The following is a 16,090-nucleotide window of genomic DNA, read 5'->3' on the forward strand; positions in this document are numbered from 1 at the left end:
CACTAGTTCCATGACAGAATGCATCAACCGGCACACCAGGCTTTGAAAAAATGTATCTTACCACTTATCTCACTAGATTTTCAACTTTCTGGCAAGACTCACCCCCAAATCTTCCAACCCTTTCTTCTCTAACACTCAGACACTTTTGTTGGACCTAGTTAACCTTTTCTATTTATTTTCTGTATCTTTTATTTCACTTTTTTCTGATATTTATTCTCTGTGAGTTGAGGCTGGACAGTAGAGAGATTATCTAGACTGTAGAGATGGGGAAACTGAAACACACAGCTGTTAAATGACTAAATAAAGAGAAACAGGAGCTATCTTACTCATCCATGTCCTCCACGTAGCCAGATCTGTGAAATGTACACAAGCAGTGCAGAGCTGGTATGGCCAGCCACGCAGAAGACAGCATTATTCTAAACACCTAAAACCATACTCCTAAAACCTTCCTCACTAATAAAGGAAGCCACCTATGAATAATAACCAAATGTTTCCTTATTGTTTCGAATAAAACTTCTGAAGGACAGTCACAAAACAAAAAAGACAATTAGAGCCAACAAGAGGTAGGCAGCAGTCGTCATTTTTCATAGGATTTATAAGAAGCCTCTCCGGAAGGGCCTACAGAACCAGAATGATGACTACGCGTTTTACCGCAGTGTAGTAAAAATCAGCGGAAAACTCTCAAATACTCCGGAAAGGGACTGATGCCATCTTATCTTTAGCATATCACGCAGCAGTAACTGTAACAAAAATGATGACGACAGCTAATATTCATGAGCATTTACTAAGTGCCAAGTACATATTTCCTCATTTAATCCTGCATGGAACTCCCCTATGAGGTACGAACTATCCAGACACGGGAGGGAACTGAGGCACAGAGAGGTGACGTGAACCAGTCCGGAGCCCCAAGGCTCCAGTCTAGCTCTTCCACACGAGAAGCCGTGATTATGGACACGGGAGAGGCTTCCTTTCTTTCTCTGAGGCGGTTTTGTTGTTTAAGGAGCACAGAGCTGCCCTACCATTCTGAAGTCCTTTTCGAACTTGAACGCCCCGCCTCCTGTGGCGCAGAGAGTGGTGTGAAGGCTGGAGAAGTTCTTCTCGCTGCCCATCTGGATGAACCTGTGCATTGCACAGCTGGGGAAGCGGATGAAATGCAGGTTCCCTTTGCGCCCACACATGGTCAGATTTTTCAGTTCTAGGTGGACGTCTCGGATCCCCGTCTTCCCGTAAGCCGTGTTAGAGGTCAGATACTTCCGGATGCTCTTCAGGTTCTCCACCTCCTCCTGTTCCTCTTCGGCTGTAATATCCTTTGGCTCAAAGTAGACCAATTTAACCAGTGTTCCACCGATATCCATGCCGAACCAGGGGAATGCTAGAGGACAGAAGGAGAGTACTGTTGAATTCTAAGCATTTAACAAGATGCTCAATTTCTGCATATCCGATCACGAAATGCAGTGGTGTCACATCTGGTATGTGCATTGAACATCCAATGCCTCTACCATCAACTCTATGTGCCTAAAAGAAGAAACAGGCAAGGAGGGAGACATTCACCATTTACATGGCGCCCATGATTGTGCCCATTCTCTGTTCAGAGTCTGCCTCTGAGCCTGAGACAAAAAACAGGACTAGGCCCCTAGGCCCGTCTCAATTCCCAGGGCTTCTCAGGGCTCGAGAGTCTTCCCAAGCTGAGTACAATTCCAATTCTTAAAGATCTAGATCTGCATACACCATGGTTCCCAAATGCTAACGATTTTATCAGTATCTCGGCCAAAGAAACAGCGATCTGTTACAACACCGAGGGAAAAACTGGCTGTGCTAGGTGTACCACGGGGTGTGCTGGTCTTTAACCCACTTGGTGCACCCTTAGGGCACTTTTCAATGACAATTGTTACAGCATTCAATTTTTGCCTCCACAAGCTCATTCTGCAAGACATGAGTCCGCTACTTTAACCTAAAGAAGAGGCAGGAAGGAGGAAGTGAGTGGGTTACGAGAGATGATGACCTTATGGCGGCATAACTCTAAAGAGAACAGCTTCTGTCATAGCTCATTTCTTTCTTCATGAAGCAGAGACACTCTCTTCGCCTCAAAATGGCCTGCTAAGGAGTCCTCCACTCAGCTGTGGACTAGAAATCACCTTTAGCATCCCGATTCTCATCTCCTCTACCACTTGTTCTGATTTAATTCAGGGCTGCAACCTGGGCATGAGTATTTTCTGAAAGTTCCCTCGTGGTTCCATTCTGCAGGCTTGGGAACTATTAAACCAGAAGAACCGTGGCCTCTGACAGGCAAGACCAGCAATAAGCACGGCACCCGACCAAGTCTGCAACACAAAGGTATTCCCTTGGGGACAACAGTGTGCGCCATGTGTGTTTGTGTGTGTGTGCGTGCGTGTACATTACATGTATATATATACAAATATATGTAGCAAATCTGCTCGAGATGCTTATCTATAACAGAATTAATTTCCATCATAATAATTTTTTTTTGTTATTAAAAGAACAGGCTGAGCTCCCTGAACCCTGACTTCATTTAGAGGCGACCTAAAAAGTTAATACTGTGCTGTCAGATGCTCTGTGATGAACACAGAGCAAACCCAAATGAGACTGCAAAATCCGGGGTCTCCCTTTTCATTTCCCTCAGCAGACACCGTGGTCTAAATGTGAAACTGGAATATTAAAGCTGAGTTTAAAGATATAGGGAGCTCAAATGACTTCTTTCAGGAGTTTATTTTATTCAGGCCTGGAGAACATCCGTCCGAGCCCTAGTCAAGTTGTGTATTGTCCAACACAGAGAATATGGCCAGGAACACGAGGGAGACTTCGAGCAGTTCTTTTTTCTTAGCTCTCTTCATCAGTCAGTTGGGGAGGGTGAGGGGAGAGGTACATAGTAAGAAGCCATCCCTGTACATGCAGTGTTTCTCTCCAGTGCTTCCCTGCGGTCATCTGAGCTGTAATCCAAGCCAGCAGCTCCACCCTTGGAAGCAGTAACTCTTAACAAGTGTAGCAAACTAAAACCCCAAACTCCCCAAAAGATTAAGAGAAGCAGATTCTATGGACAAGACCAAGGTCGCCAATGTCCTACTGTAATTGCGGAAGTTTTCGAAGCAAATCCCACAGTGCAGGTTGGGAAGCTTGCTTGTCCTAGCAGGACATAATAGAAAACTGGAAGCAGTTCACACCTACCAGTCAGTTCAACTCACAGATGACATTTCTTGGTCCCTTCTCTAAAACTCACGGTCAGCATGGCCCACAGTGTAGCTAGAAGGTCAAACCTCAAATCAGGATTCACAACTGCTTCCAATAAATAGCAGTCAGTAACCAGCTCACTGTCACTCCCTCCACCTCTCTGGGTCTCAAGTCCCTTACTGTGAAAGAAATGAATTGCAGCAGAATGGTCTCCAGTTCTCTCCCTATGCTAAACTTCCTATGGATTCTTTCGGAAATATATATATATGATTCATATATGTATATGTATATGTATATGTATATGTATATAAATCACAACCACTCCCAATCATGTAGGCTGGCCAGAACCCCAGTTTTAAGCTCCACTGAAATACTTTATTGGCATGTCAACAGGTGCCTGGGCTATGCAATCAGTGTTGCAGGTATAATCCATTCTTACCATACTAAGAAAGACACCTACTACTGGACAGGATGGGGGAAGTTTCTGGAATATTGTTAGGCTAATCATTTGGAAGAACTCTAGCAGCACCTATTAAAATCAAAAGTACACATACATTTTTAACCCAGCTAATCCCTCTCCTGGACCATACTTAAAAAGCACTAGTGGGGCACCTGGGTGGCTCAGTGGGTTAAAGCCTCTGTCTTTGGCTCAGGTCATGGTCTCAGGGTCCTGGGGAGCCTGCTTCCCCTGCCCCCTGCCTGATGCTTTGCCTGCTTGTGATCTCTGTCAAACAAATAGATGAAATCTTAAAAAAATAATAATAACAATAAATAAAATTATTTAAAAAAAAAAGCACTAGTATTTGAGGATAAGTATAAGAATGTTCATTGCATATGACCCAGCAATTGCACTACTGGTATTTATCCAAAGGATACAAACACAGTGATTAAAATGACCACATGCACCCCAATGTTTATAGCAGCAATTTCATGACAGCCAAAGTATGGAATGAGCCCAGATGTCCACTGACAGATGAATGGAACTACAGGGTCTTAAGGTAAGCAAAATCAGTCAGAAAAAGACAAATACCAGGATCTCACTCACACGTGGAACTTAAGAAACGAAACAGATGAATGTAGGGGAAGGGAAGGAAAAATAAAATAAGACAAAAACAGAGAGGGAGGCAAACCACAAGAGACTCTTAATTCTAGGAAATAAACTGAGGGCTGCTGGAAGGGTGGTGGGTGGGGGGATGGGATAACTGGATGACGGGCATTAAGGTGGGCACTTGATGTAATGAGCACCGGGTGTTATAGGCAACTGATGGATCACTAAATTCTACCCCTGGAACTAATAATACACCATATGTTAACTAAACTGATTTTAAATAAAAAAAGGGTGGGGGGAGAATGTTCATTGCAGTACCCTTTACAGTGGCCAAATTTAAAAAAGAACAAAACAGGGGCACCTGTGCTTGCTTCGGCAGCACATATACCAAAACAGGCGCACCTGGCTGGCTTAGAAGAGCATGTGACTCTTGATTCATGAGTTCCAGCCCTGCACTCGGGGTAGAGATTACTTACGTGAATAAAAACTTCAAAAAGAAAAAAAAACATAAAAACAAAAACCTGAAAACAAAGTGCATGCCCTGTAACAGGAAAACTGTTCAACAAAGTTTATTATTTCCAAACCACGGAATATTGGGCAGCTGTTGAAAAGAATGAATGAGATCTAGACCAGCTGCCGGCTATCCCTAAGCTTCTGTTAAGGAGAGAAGTAAAAGATGCCCAGAAGTACAAATCATTTATTTACCCTGTGTGGTTTGGGGGGAGGCGGAGGACGGCTGGAAGGCAGGAAAATAGGTGGAAGGGAGACCCCTATATTTAAGATGATATGAGCCTGCTGAAAGATAGAGAAGGCTGTCCCTCCAGGCTGTTAATATCTTTAGCAGGGGGGCAGGATGGGCAGGCTGTATGGGTGGAGGCTAGAGATTGGGGAGGGGGAGGGATGAAGAAAATTCTATACTCAGATCATTCAGCACCAGCAGAAGTAAAAAAAAAAAAGAAGAAAGAAGAAAAGTTCAGTGACAATGGAAAACAGGAGACATCCCAGCACAGAATCGACAGAACAAGCTGTGTGAAACCCAGGAAATAATCTAATTCTGTAGTCAAAACCAGTCTTCACTCAGCCACAGCTGTCACCAGCCCTTGGGAATGAAGAGTCCCTTCATGGCTTTTTATTTGGTTGGCTATTGGTAAGTACAAGCAACTGCAAAGAGGTCTCACTTTTAAAAACGTGACAGGGGACTCCTAAACATTTCATAAGTTATTTAGAATCCTGCTGTCTTTCCTGCTTCCCCTACTGCTCATTTCAAAGCTTTTGTTGGCAACCCAACAAAACAGTGGGAAAATGTGTAGAGTTCTGAAAATTCAGTTATATTAGCAGTTTTGCTTAAGGTAAAAGGGAATAAAGATCAGAACACTGCATTAGTTTAAATTGCAATAGAAACGGCTTTCACTTACCTGTGTTCACTTCTTACCTTCATGAAAAAAAAATGCTCTTGTATTACTATTTCAATGCTTTTATAGAAACTGTCAGATTTCTGAATGCACATTTTATTCATCTCCCTGATATTAAGGGCTACCTAAATCTTATACTTCCCAACCATAAGCCCTGGATGGAGATAAAAGACAAGGGGAAGGAAGAACATCCCAGTGCAGCTATCATCCATGACTCATGTGTTCTTTAATCCAGAATATCCAAATGCTTTGATAAATTCAGCTGAACCACTGGTAAGAGTCTTCTGTGTTTGCTGGGAGTGATGCTGGTTCTAGATACAGAATGTCTGCATTCACCCTCTACTCCTTCCACCAGATGTCATTTTTTAAGAATTTCTAGAATATTCATCAAAGATGTTCAGCAGAAGACACAGCTTAAAGGGTACAAGAAGACTTTCACAACTGATTTACTCATTCTAGATGGTTCCTACCATAGTGAGTTGTGCATAAACGAGAAGTCAACATTCATCAAACAAGGTGCTACAGATAAGCAGTGGACTTCAGGTCCACCTTCCCTCAGCATATTATAAAGAATCATCATAATAGTAAAGAATAAAGGAACTATTTCTCAAAGAAATTCTTGCATGGGTGCACCGGGAAACATACACAAAGATGTTCACTGCAGCAATTTTTAGCATTGAAAAGCTGATAACACTGTAGACATCCATCAGTATGTAAATGAAATGTAATATACTTATATGATGGAATACTATATAGTTATGAGAAGCAACTAGATTAGTATGAGTCAAGACAGAGCCCAAAAACAATGCTGAAGGAACGCTGCTTTAATGGTGAGCCCATGACATAGATCGTCACTCCCAGGCCAACGTTTAATTAGAGGCATGAGACCCTCCAGCGCTTTCCCACAGTGACAGGAAGCATTCCACATGTTGGCTGATCTGTCAGCTTAGGTCCTGGAGTGAAGACAGAGCGGGTCTTCAATGCACTACAGCATGAGCACGAAATGAACCTTTGTTCTTTAAACCACCAGACTTGGGTATCGCCTGTTACTGCAATGGACCCTGACCTGACTGCTACTTGAAATGGAGTGACTTCAACAGCAACAAAAAAGTTCAGCCAGCAGGGAGGGAGGAAATGGATTTTGGAGGCTGGCAAAACATTTGATAAAACCATCATGTATGAAAACTTGAAAGGCAGATAATATACCTGAAGAATTAGTAGATATTGTGGAAGAGATTGAAAGTCAAATGTTAATAGCATATGTTGGCTACTATCGGCTGCATTTTACTTTTTAAAATTTTATTTATTTATTTTTGTAAAAGTAGGCTCCACACTTGCCTTGGGGCTTGAACTCACAATCTTGAGATCAAGGGCTGCGTGAGCTACTGACCGAGTCATCCAGGCACCCCTGTTGGCTGCATTTTTAAAAGGTGCGCCCAGAAACAAGCTGAGGGTTGCTGGAGGGGACGAAGGTCCGGGAGGGTGGGGTAACTAGGTGATGGGCATTAAGGAGGGCATATGATGTAATGAGCACTGGGTGTTACATACAACTGATGAATCACTGAACTCTACCTCTGAAATTAACAATACACGCTATGTTAATTAATTGAATTTAAGTTAAAAAAATAAAAAAGGAATGTACCATTAAAAAAAAAGTGCACCCAGAAAGTATTGGCTGGTTTACAAACAAAAAGAGGGAATAGGGTCCGTCAAGTTAGAGTTGGAGGGTTGGAAAAAGCAGCTGCTTCTCTTCCCCAACAGATAAGCAATGAAACCCAGAAATGAGAAAGGCTCTGCATAAGAGAGGACAATTAGCACTTAGCTGTGGGGTGAGGTTCAAAGGAAGAGAATAGGCTCTCACACTCAACACTGTGAGAGGGTTACAACATCTCCAAGCAAAGATGAAGTTAAGATCATGGGTTCTTGGGGCACCTGGGTGGTTCAGTGGGTTAAAGCCTCTGCCTTCCGCCCCGGTCATGATCCCAGTGTCCTGGGATCCAGCCCTGCATCGGGCTCTCTGCTCAGCGGGGAGCCTGCTTCCTCCTCTCTCTCTGCCTGCCTCTCTGCCTGCTTGTGATCTCTGTCTGTCAAATAAATAAATAAAATCTTTAAAAAAAAAAAAAAGATCATGGGTTCTTAGTTAATTCTTTCAATTAGAATACCTCAGGGGAAAAGAGACCAGAGGTGTGGCTTCCCACCAAAGGCTGACAGGTTCAAAGTACCATCAATTAAATTAATAAAGAAATGCTGGAAGCAAAACTACAAAGGCATCCAGGGAACGTAAGTATGCCAAGGACTGAGGGCTTGGCATATGGAAATAAACTAGAGTTAAATAGATAGGAAACTTACTTCCTTTTGAAAAGAGTTTTACTGCCAGAGAACGCCCGAGCCCCCAAATCTCTAAAGTCAGCTGAGAAAGCGGCTCAGCTCCCACAAAGAGCATATTCCTCAGTCTTGCCTTAGTTGTGATCCAGGAAGTTATTGGAAAAAGCCGAGGCTTGAAGAGACCAATGGATTGGGGAGCTGCTTTCCGAGAGAACAATCAAGACCCAAAGGGATATCCTCTACCTACAAGTCAGGGAGCCCAGATGGATTTCAGAACTGCTTCAGCATTTCTGCTACAGAGGACAGATATCCAGAGTTGAGGTCAAAACCACTTTGTATCACCCCCCCCCATTTGGATCCCCCTTCCCATCATCTGGATGCCATGACTGGGGGAGGCTTCAGGGCTGTCTACTTTGGGACGGGAATGCCTGTATTTCGCCTGCAAGGCAATTATCTGGTAATCCAAAGAGTAAATTGTGGTGGTCACTAGTGCTGCTGCCCAAATATTTCTGCTTCTCTTCCCGCCAGGCCCATGGGGTCAGACTGCAGCTCCTGGCCATTTTTATAATTGAGCTGGGCAACGTGCCTACTCTAGTGAGTTGTGCTTGGGTGTGTGTCTGTTACTTGCAGGCAAGAGCACTCACGGCTGTGGTGAGACCCTTCAGAACGACCAGGACCAGTCAAGCCCGAGATAATGACTGTTGCCTCATCTGGGTCAGAGTGAGGATGAGCCAGAAAGGAGCCCCCAGCCACCCCCTTGATGGGCTTATAGTGTGAATGAGAAAGAAATCTTTATTGTTCTAAGGAACTGAGACTTGAGGGTTGTCACACATGATTCGTTTATCCTCACTAATATGTCCTCCATCAAAATATGGCTATTGGGCACCTGGATGGGGCTCACTCATTAAGCGTCTGCCTTTTGCTCAGGTCCTGATCCCAGGGTCCTGGTACTGAGTCCCCCCTGGGGCTCCCTGCTCAACGGGAACCCTGTTTCTCTCTCCCTCTGCCCCTCCCCCTACTCATGCTCGTCCTCTCTTTCTCTCTCAAAAATAAGTAAAATCTTTTTTTTTTTTTAAAGATTTTTTTATTTGACAGAGACACAGCGAGAAAGGGAACACAAGCAGGGGGAGTGGGAGACGGAGAAGCAGGCTTCCTGCTGAGCAGGGAGCCCGATGCGGGGCTCGATCCCAGGACCCTGGGGTCATGACCTGAGCTGAAGGCAGACACTTAATGACTGAGCCACCCAGGCGCCCCAAATAAGTAAAATCTTAAAAAACAAAAAAATCCGGCTTATTTCCCTGGAACCCTCCCTCTCCTGCAGAACCAGATCCAGGGACTGTCAGTCTCAATGATAAACATGTGGTTGCTGAGCGTTAATAAAAAGGTATGTAGAAAAAAAAAAGGTATGTAGGTCCCGTTGCATTTATTTCTGTCTAAAAATTTCTCCATGGGGCGGCTGGTGGCTCAGTGGGTTAAGCCTCTGCCTTCGGCTCAGGTCATGACCTCAGGGTCCTGGGATCAAGCCCCACATCGGGCTCTCTGCTGGGCGGGGAGCCTACTTCCCTCTCTCTCTGCCTGCCTCTCTTCCTACTGGTGATCTCTCTCTCTCTCTGTCAAATGAATAAATAAAATCTTTAAAAAAAATAAAAATAAAAATAAAAAAATAAAAATTTCTCCAAACACAAACAGGATTGGCAATCTGGTAGTAATTTAAAACTTGTATTCCAAATCTGTATTCCAAATACTGTGGCAAAGATATTTAGAAGTTTTATTGGTAGTCGGTGGCTTTAAAACAAAGCCTGTTTCTTAAAGACCTTTTTGGAACACTGGAATAGTCTCTGAGAGGCACCCATGCTTCCCGCAGTAAATTTCAAGGGTTACACAGTGAACTCCAAATAGCATCAATGAGCAAAGACCAAACAAACAAACCAACAAAAAACCCCAACAAGCACAACGCAGAAAAAGTTTCCTACCAGTCAAAGGAACAATTTTAAGGGCCAAGGGAGCCTGACCTCCTCTTGAACAACAGGCCAGAGCTTTAAGGTGTTCCCGGTGAGGCAAAGTTCACTAATCCACTAGTATTTCTTTCTGTGTGGAAGGTTAGCACCTCTGGGCACAGGTCTGACTCAGCAACCAGTCGCTGTCCTGCACAGTTTAATACATTTCTCTAGGTTCCACCAAGTTGGAATTTGGTGAACTAATTGTGAATAGGGAACGGTGTGACTGAATTTCTTTCCCCACTACTTGAGAATAGATTTTTAAAAACATTTTATTTATTTGAGAGACTGCAAGTGGAAGGGTTGGGGCACATGAGAAGAGGGAAAAGCAGACTCTGTTTGGCATGGAGCCAAACTTAGGGCTCAATCTCAGGACCCTGAGCCGATATCAAGAGTCAGACACTTGATGGACTGAGCCACCCAGAAGCCCTACAAATAGATCTGTTGAGCTAACTAACGGGTAGAAAAGGTATCTGAGGTTTGGATAAGCAACGGGGGAAAATAGGACTTTTAAAGCACTGATATTTGGGGGCCCGTGGGTGGCTCAGTTGGTTAAGTCTGCGTTCAGCTCTGGTCATGATCCTGGGGTCCTGGGATCAAGTCCCAAGTTGGGCTCCTCACTGAGCAGGGAGCCTGCTTCTTCCTCTGCCCTTCCTCCTGCTCGTGCGTGCTCGCTCTCTCGATCTCTCTCTCAAATAAATAAATAAAATCTTAAAAACAAAAACAAAAACAAAATAAAGCACTGATATTTTTATGCTACATGAATACTAATTATGTTCAAGTTGCCTAAGGACCTCTACATGTTAAAAAAAAAAATTAGTTAACTTAGATTCGAGGGTGTTAACAGAACTGAATTTCTTAAAAAATTAGTTCTCTGAGGCCAAGCTTTCTCTTCACCATGTCTAAATTTAGCTGGTAGTATAATGTAGTCTTTGCTAATATATTCACAGAAATATTTAACTTTAGGAGGTGAAAGGGACCTTAGGTCGAGTCCAACATCCTGTTTGCAGATAGGAAAATTATGGCTCAGAAAGATCAAGGATTATCCAAGGTCAGTCCCAGTAGTTTGGACCTATTTTCAGTTTCATGAGCCAGTAAGCTCCCCATTTTGCAAGACTTGTCTGAGTTGAGCAGCTTGTCACCTGCAGTGACAGCACGCAGACAGACAGGATGGTCGTGGGCAAGCTCCTTCCTTGAGCCACTAAGCCGTAAGTTGGAAGTGGGCTCACCGATCACCAAGGTTGTGTCCACTTCTCACATCCCATCATCCTCAACACACACACACACATACACACACAGAGTTCTCCAAAACCATAGTTTTAACTGTGTAAAACATAAGAGCTAAAAACCTAACAGCTATTTAAGGACTTTGAAGAAAGTGGTAAATGTAAAATTTAATAAAAGGGTTTCGATAACACTGTAGAAGGAACCCATAATTATCGCACACAGAGCAATCGGCTAAACATGAAATATTCTGTGCAAAGAAACTTGAGTCATGCTCTCTTTCAAATGAATGCACACCAGGTTCCCTTCGTTTGAATTTTAGTCACATGGCAATCCCCAGTTGTTAAGGGGAAAAACACCTAAGCACTTACATAGCACTGGTGGGAATGGAAACATGGGCTTTTTGGAAATACCTATTAAAAAAGCTCCAGATTCTGCCTATATTCTTTAATATATCAGTTCCACTGTACCCTAAAGAAATAATAATTATGCATGTATTCAAAAATTTATCTTAAAAAGGTCACTGAACTTTCACTACTGAGAGAAAATTAATTATTGTCTAAACATACAGAATGGGTTAAATAAACTAAACAATTACCCATTAACACAAAGGAACAAAAGACCACCATTAAAATAATTTTGTGGGATGGCATTTAATGATGTGAAAAGAATGTTCATTATATGTTGTCAGGTGAAAAGGGAAGGTGATGCAGTGATACAGTGTACAAGATTACAATTTTGTATAAAAATCAAATAGCAATTTGTGCACAGACAACAAGACTAGAAACTTCAGGTGGAAATGTTAACAGCTGTTATCTCTGGGTCATGGATTAGGGTAATTTTTTTCTCCTTCTGGCTTTTCTGACGATGCTTTTCAATTGCTTATAATAACTTAGTAATACATTTAATTTAATCTTAATCAAAGTCATTTTATTTATTTACTTATGGATAAAGGTTTTATTTCTTTATTTGAGAGAGCGAGCACGAGCAGGGGGCAGGGGAAGAAGGGTTGGGGGAAAGGGCAAGAAGCAGACTCTCCACTGAGCAGGGAGCTGGACACAGGGCTGAATCCCAGGACCCTGAGATCATGACCTGAGCTGGTCAGACACCTAACTGACTGGGCCACCCAGATGCCCAACAATCAAGAGTTATTTTAGAATTCTGAATCAAAAACTTCACTATAACAATGCAAAAGAAAAAAATTATTTTCCTTTTGTTTCAGGGAGCTGATAGCAGATCTGTGGTCCTGCCCCCAGGAACCCATGTGCCTACATTCCCCAGCCTCACAGCCCTTTCCCTGCTCAGGACATACCCTCCCTGGATCAAGCCTCTTATTGAAATCCACTAGGCACAAGCTATCAGTGACCAGGAACACCAGGCCCCCAAGAACAAAGCTGTTTCATCAGTTAGACCCTTGACAGGTGGAAATTTAGGGTAGGAGGAGTCCTGATTTACCCGCCTGCATTACCGTCAGGGCAAAACCTATAGGTTAAACCTGGCCACTGTAAACGCACTTGATGGCAGAGATATGTTTGCTGGAAAGGATCATCGTGGGAAAGGCCACATATCCCTGTGTGACAATAACCCTCCTGCCACTGGCATGGCCTCCAATTCCCATCAACTTTAGCTGATTAAAAAAAAAAAAAATCCTGATCATATTCTCATATACGAGAGTGAAAAAGAGAATAGCGAGGATTCCTTTCAGAACGTGTGAGGCCAGCAGAAGCATCATCCCATCAGCCACCAGAAGTAAGGCCCAGATTTCACCAGCTCTGCTCTGCTACACACAACACACTCAGTGCCTAGGACCTGCCTCCTTTTTGGGCACTCATGAAAATATTATAATTTCTTTAAAAATCAGAAGAAAACATACAAATTTTCAAGGCAAAAAAAATGTTGTAATATGTCATATTAACACAATTGTCTTTATACTAAGAGTTAAAGACTGTTAACTTTGAATTTCATATGGAGGAAGGAGCACATGAAGACCAACTGCTCCTTGGGGAGGGGGTTGCGGGGGTCCACGGAAGTTAGCCTCAGTTTACATTCTGTACCACATCCAGTCACAGGTTAGAACTGACAAGATGCCAGACCAGAGTCTGCTTTGCATCCGCAATTTGAACTGGGGAACTGGTTTGTTTACAATTTTATTTCCTTAAAGCAACTTCAATTCTAGTATTTAGTGCAACTAAATTTAAAGTCAAAATTTTAATGACATTTATTTTTTAAAAAGGACAGGCTATATTCAGCCACATGCTTTCTCAACTTTGCCTCATTATTAAAAACTGCCAAAGGCACGTGTTAAAAATATGGACTACCAGGCCACAGCCTGGAGACTGGGATGTAGCAGGATTGGAGAAAATCCTTCGCAGTGGGGTGGGGTGGGGTTTGTAATTCTTCACCGGTCAAGTTTAAAACCACTGTTCTAGCTGAACCGAAATGAATGCTGTAAGAAGCCAGACCACAACTGAAAAGTGAGAGATCAGAATTTGAACGGGCTACTCTTGCTTTTAACTGGGAGGGAGCTCTGAAGCCGGTGTGGTGCCTAGCACCAATCTGGCAGACGCTCCCATTCCCCAAAGGGACATGAACACATCTAATTGCTCTTTAATGAAATTACTATTGGGCAATTTATACCATGAGGCCCGCAGGTGATTTTTAAATTTTAAATACAGCTTTTGAATTTCCAGGTATCATCCACCCACGACTAAACCCATTATCATGGGTTTAGAAACGTTTCACATGTGATTAAGTGTTGTCAGTGTGTTCCTCTCTCCCAGTGACTCCCAGGTTAAAGATGACCATGCCTTCCTCCATAAAGAAGGCAGCTCACGACACAATACTGGTGCATTCAGGGCAGGCAGGCAGATGTTCTTTGATTCGCAACCCATGGGGCCGACCTTGACACAGACGACCACATGAAATCTGAACAACAAACAGAAACACCAACATAAAAGCTGTGTTACTTTTTTTTTTTTAGGTTAAGATTTGAGAGAAAGAGAGAGAAAGAGGGAAAAAAGAGCACCATTCTGGTGTTACCCATAAATGTATTCTTAGCTTGAACCTGGGCCAGGAGGAAGCAGGGGCAAGATGAAGCTACAGATGAGGGAATCCAAAATGTCAAACCCATGAGGTGAAAGAAATTTTTCCTTGAGCGTCCTTCTCAAGAACCTGAGCAACTCAGTGAGGTGCGGTTTCTTTCCCAAGGGCCTGGAGCCTCTCCCTGCCACCCCTGCAACAGAAAATCAGAACAGGAGGAGGGATGTCGCTCTAGTGACTACAGAGCTCATTCTGTTTCTATCATCCCTACAGACAAGCCCTGTATTTCTATCCTAGGTCCTGAGGAGGAGACATGATAGGCAATGAAACAGGAAATGAAAACTGTATCCCAGCGCTCAGTAACACTGTCAAGCCAAGGAAAGGGGTGGGGAGGAGGGGGACAGTTACAGACAGTTAAGGACACTGACCCTATTTCTCACCAAGAAGTTGTCAGTCCTGCCCCCCAGAGAGGCAACAGAAGGTGAGTATCAACCTTCCATGAGGTCCTCGGCTTTCATAACGCCACTTTTGTCATCAGAAATACAGTCCCTTGGACTAAAAAGAAAATCCCGCAGGCATGTGCTGAGGGACAAGAGTACAGTGGGCCTGTGTGATTATCTCCAGTGTGATCACTGCAGCACCCAGAACGAAAGAGCGCGTCCACCCAGGAATGGTTCTTCCTGCTACCTAACACCCTGCGCTGAAGCTCAAGATGGCAATCTCATTACCTGCTTAAACAAATCCCAGTTTAAACCACCAAGAGGTTTAGCTTTCTGTCTTGATAAGCCACCAGAGCATATGTACTTACTCCAGGGATGTTACCTACAATTTGATACGAGGGAGTGGTTACCTGGAGGCTTCCGGGAGAACCGCAGTGCTGGGTGGCCCCACTGGGTGGAACAACAGGTCTACCAGTAATGGGCTTTGCTCATGCACTTTAGCTTGATTGTGAAAGTCTGGCATATCTTTGAAGTCGAGCTGAGTGAGGACTGAGGAAGACGTGCCAACTGTTCACATGGCATAGCAAGCTGAACGAAAGAGATCACAAGCCCCTCTTCAAATAATCTGGGAGCAAGTACGCGCTGATGGAGCCACTGATTCATGAATGTGTATTTATGACAGTGAGAGGCACTGCCACAGAGTCAGGATATGGCCATGAACCCGTCCCCTCAGCACTTACATTCGGGTCTGCAAGGACTGACCGTTGATCAAGAACAATCAGGAAAGAGTGAAAACTCTGCTATGAGTGAAATCCACACTGTTCTAGGACCAGACACCATTTAAAACAATCCTTTAGTATTTATGAATGGCAGCTCCAAGCAGGGCTCCCTCTTAGGCACAATAATCATCAAAAAGATAAGCTTGAGACTACCTCGCCATTCAAGAACTTTATCATTAAACTTGAGATGATACTCAAACCTACAGAAACGTTTAAAACCACAGGATGTGAGTGTTGGAAGGACATCAGAGCTCTTTGAGGGACATGCACATTAAAATCACAATGAGATACCACTTCGAACCCATTAGAGCAGCTATAATTTAAAAAATGGAAAATACCAAGTGTTGGTGAGGATTTGGAGAAATGAGCCCTCACACGCTGTTGGTGGGAATATAAAATAGTACAGTCACTTTGGAAAACAGCCTGACAGTTCTGCAGGAGGTTAAACGTAAGCTAGTATATGATTTAGCAAGTCCGCTCTCAGGTACACCCAAGAGAGATGGAAAGATGTCCACAGAAAAATTTGCACGTGAATGTTCATAGCAGCATTACTCGTAATAGCCAGAAAGTGGAAACAACCCAAATGTCCCCAGCTGATGAAAGGATCAATAACCTATGTTATCTCCATGCAGTGAAGTAC

General features: G+C 43.4%; 1 protein-coding gene across 2 annotated transcripts in view; it reads right to left on the minus strand.

Moving 5' to 3' along the window:
• LOC111144971 (pantothenate kinase 1) overlaps positions 1 to 16,090 on the minus strand; it is a 110,483-nt gene that overhangs the window by 23,370 nt on the left and 71,023 nt on the right. For both annotated transcript variants that reach the window (XM_022499607.1, XM_022499606.1), the window contains one exon: positions 1,020 to 1,372. In XM_022499607.1, the coding sequence (XP_022355315.1) occupies positions 1,020 to 1,355 (336 nt within the window). In that variant the 5' untranslated portion in view covers positions 1,356 to 1,372. The remainder of the gene's footprint in view (positions 1 to 1,019; positions 1,373 to 16,090) is intronic.

Source organism: Enhydra lutris, unplaced genomic scaffold (genome assembly GCF_002288905.1).
Source record: "Enhydra lutris kenyoni isolate GAN:26980312 unplaced genomic scaffold, ASM228890v2 scaffoldscaffold12, whole genome shotgun sequence".
NCBI lineage: Eukaryota > Metazoa > Chordata > Mammalia > Carnivora > Mustelidae > Enhydra > Enhydra lutris.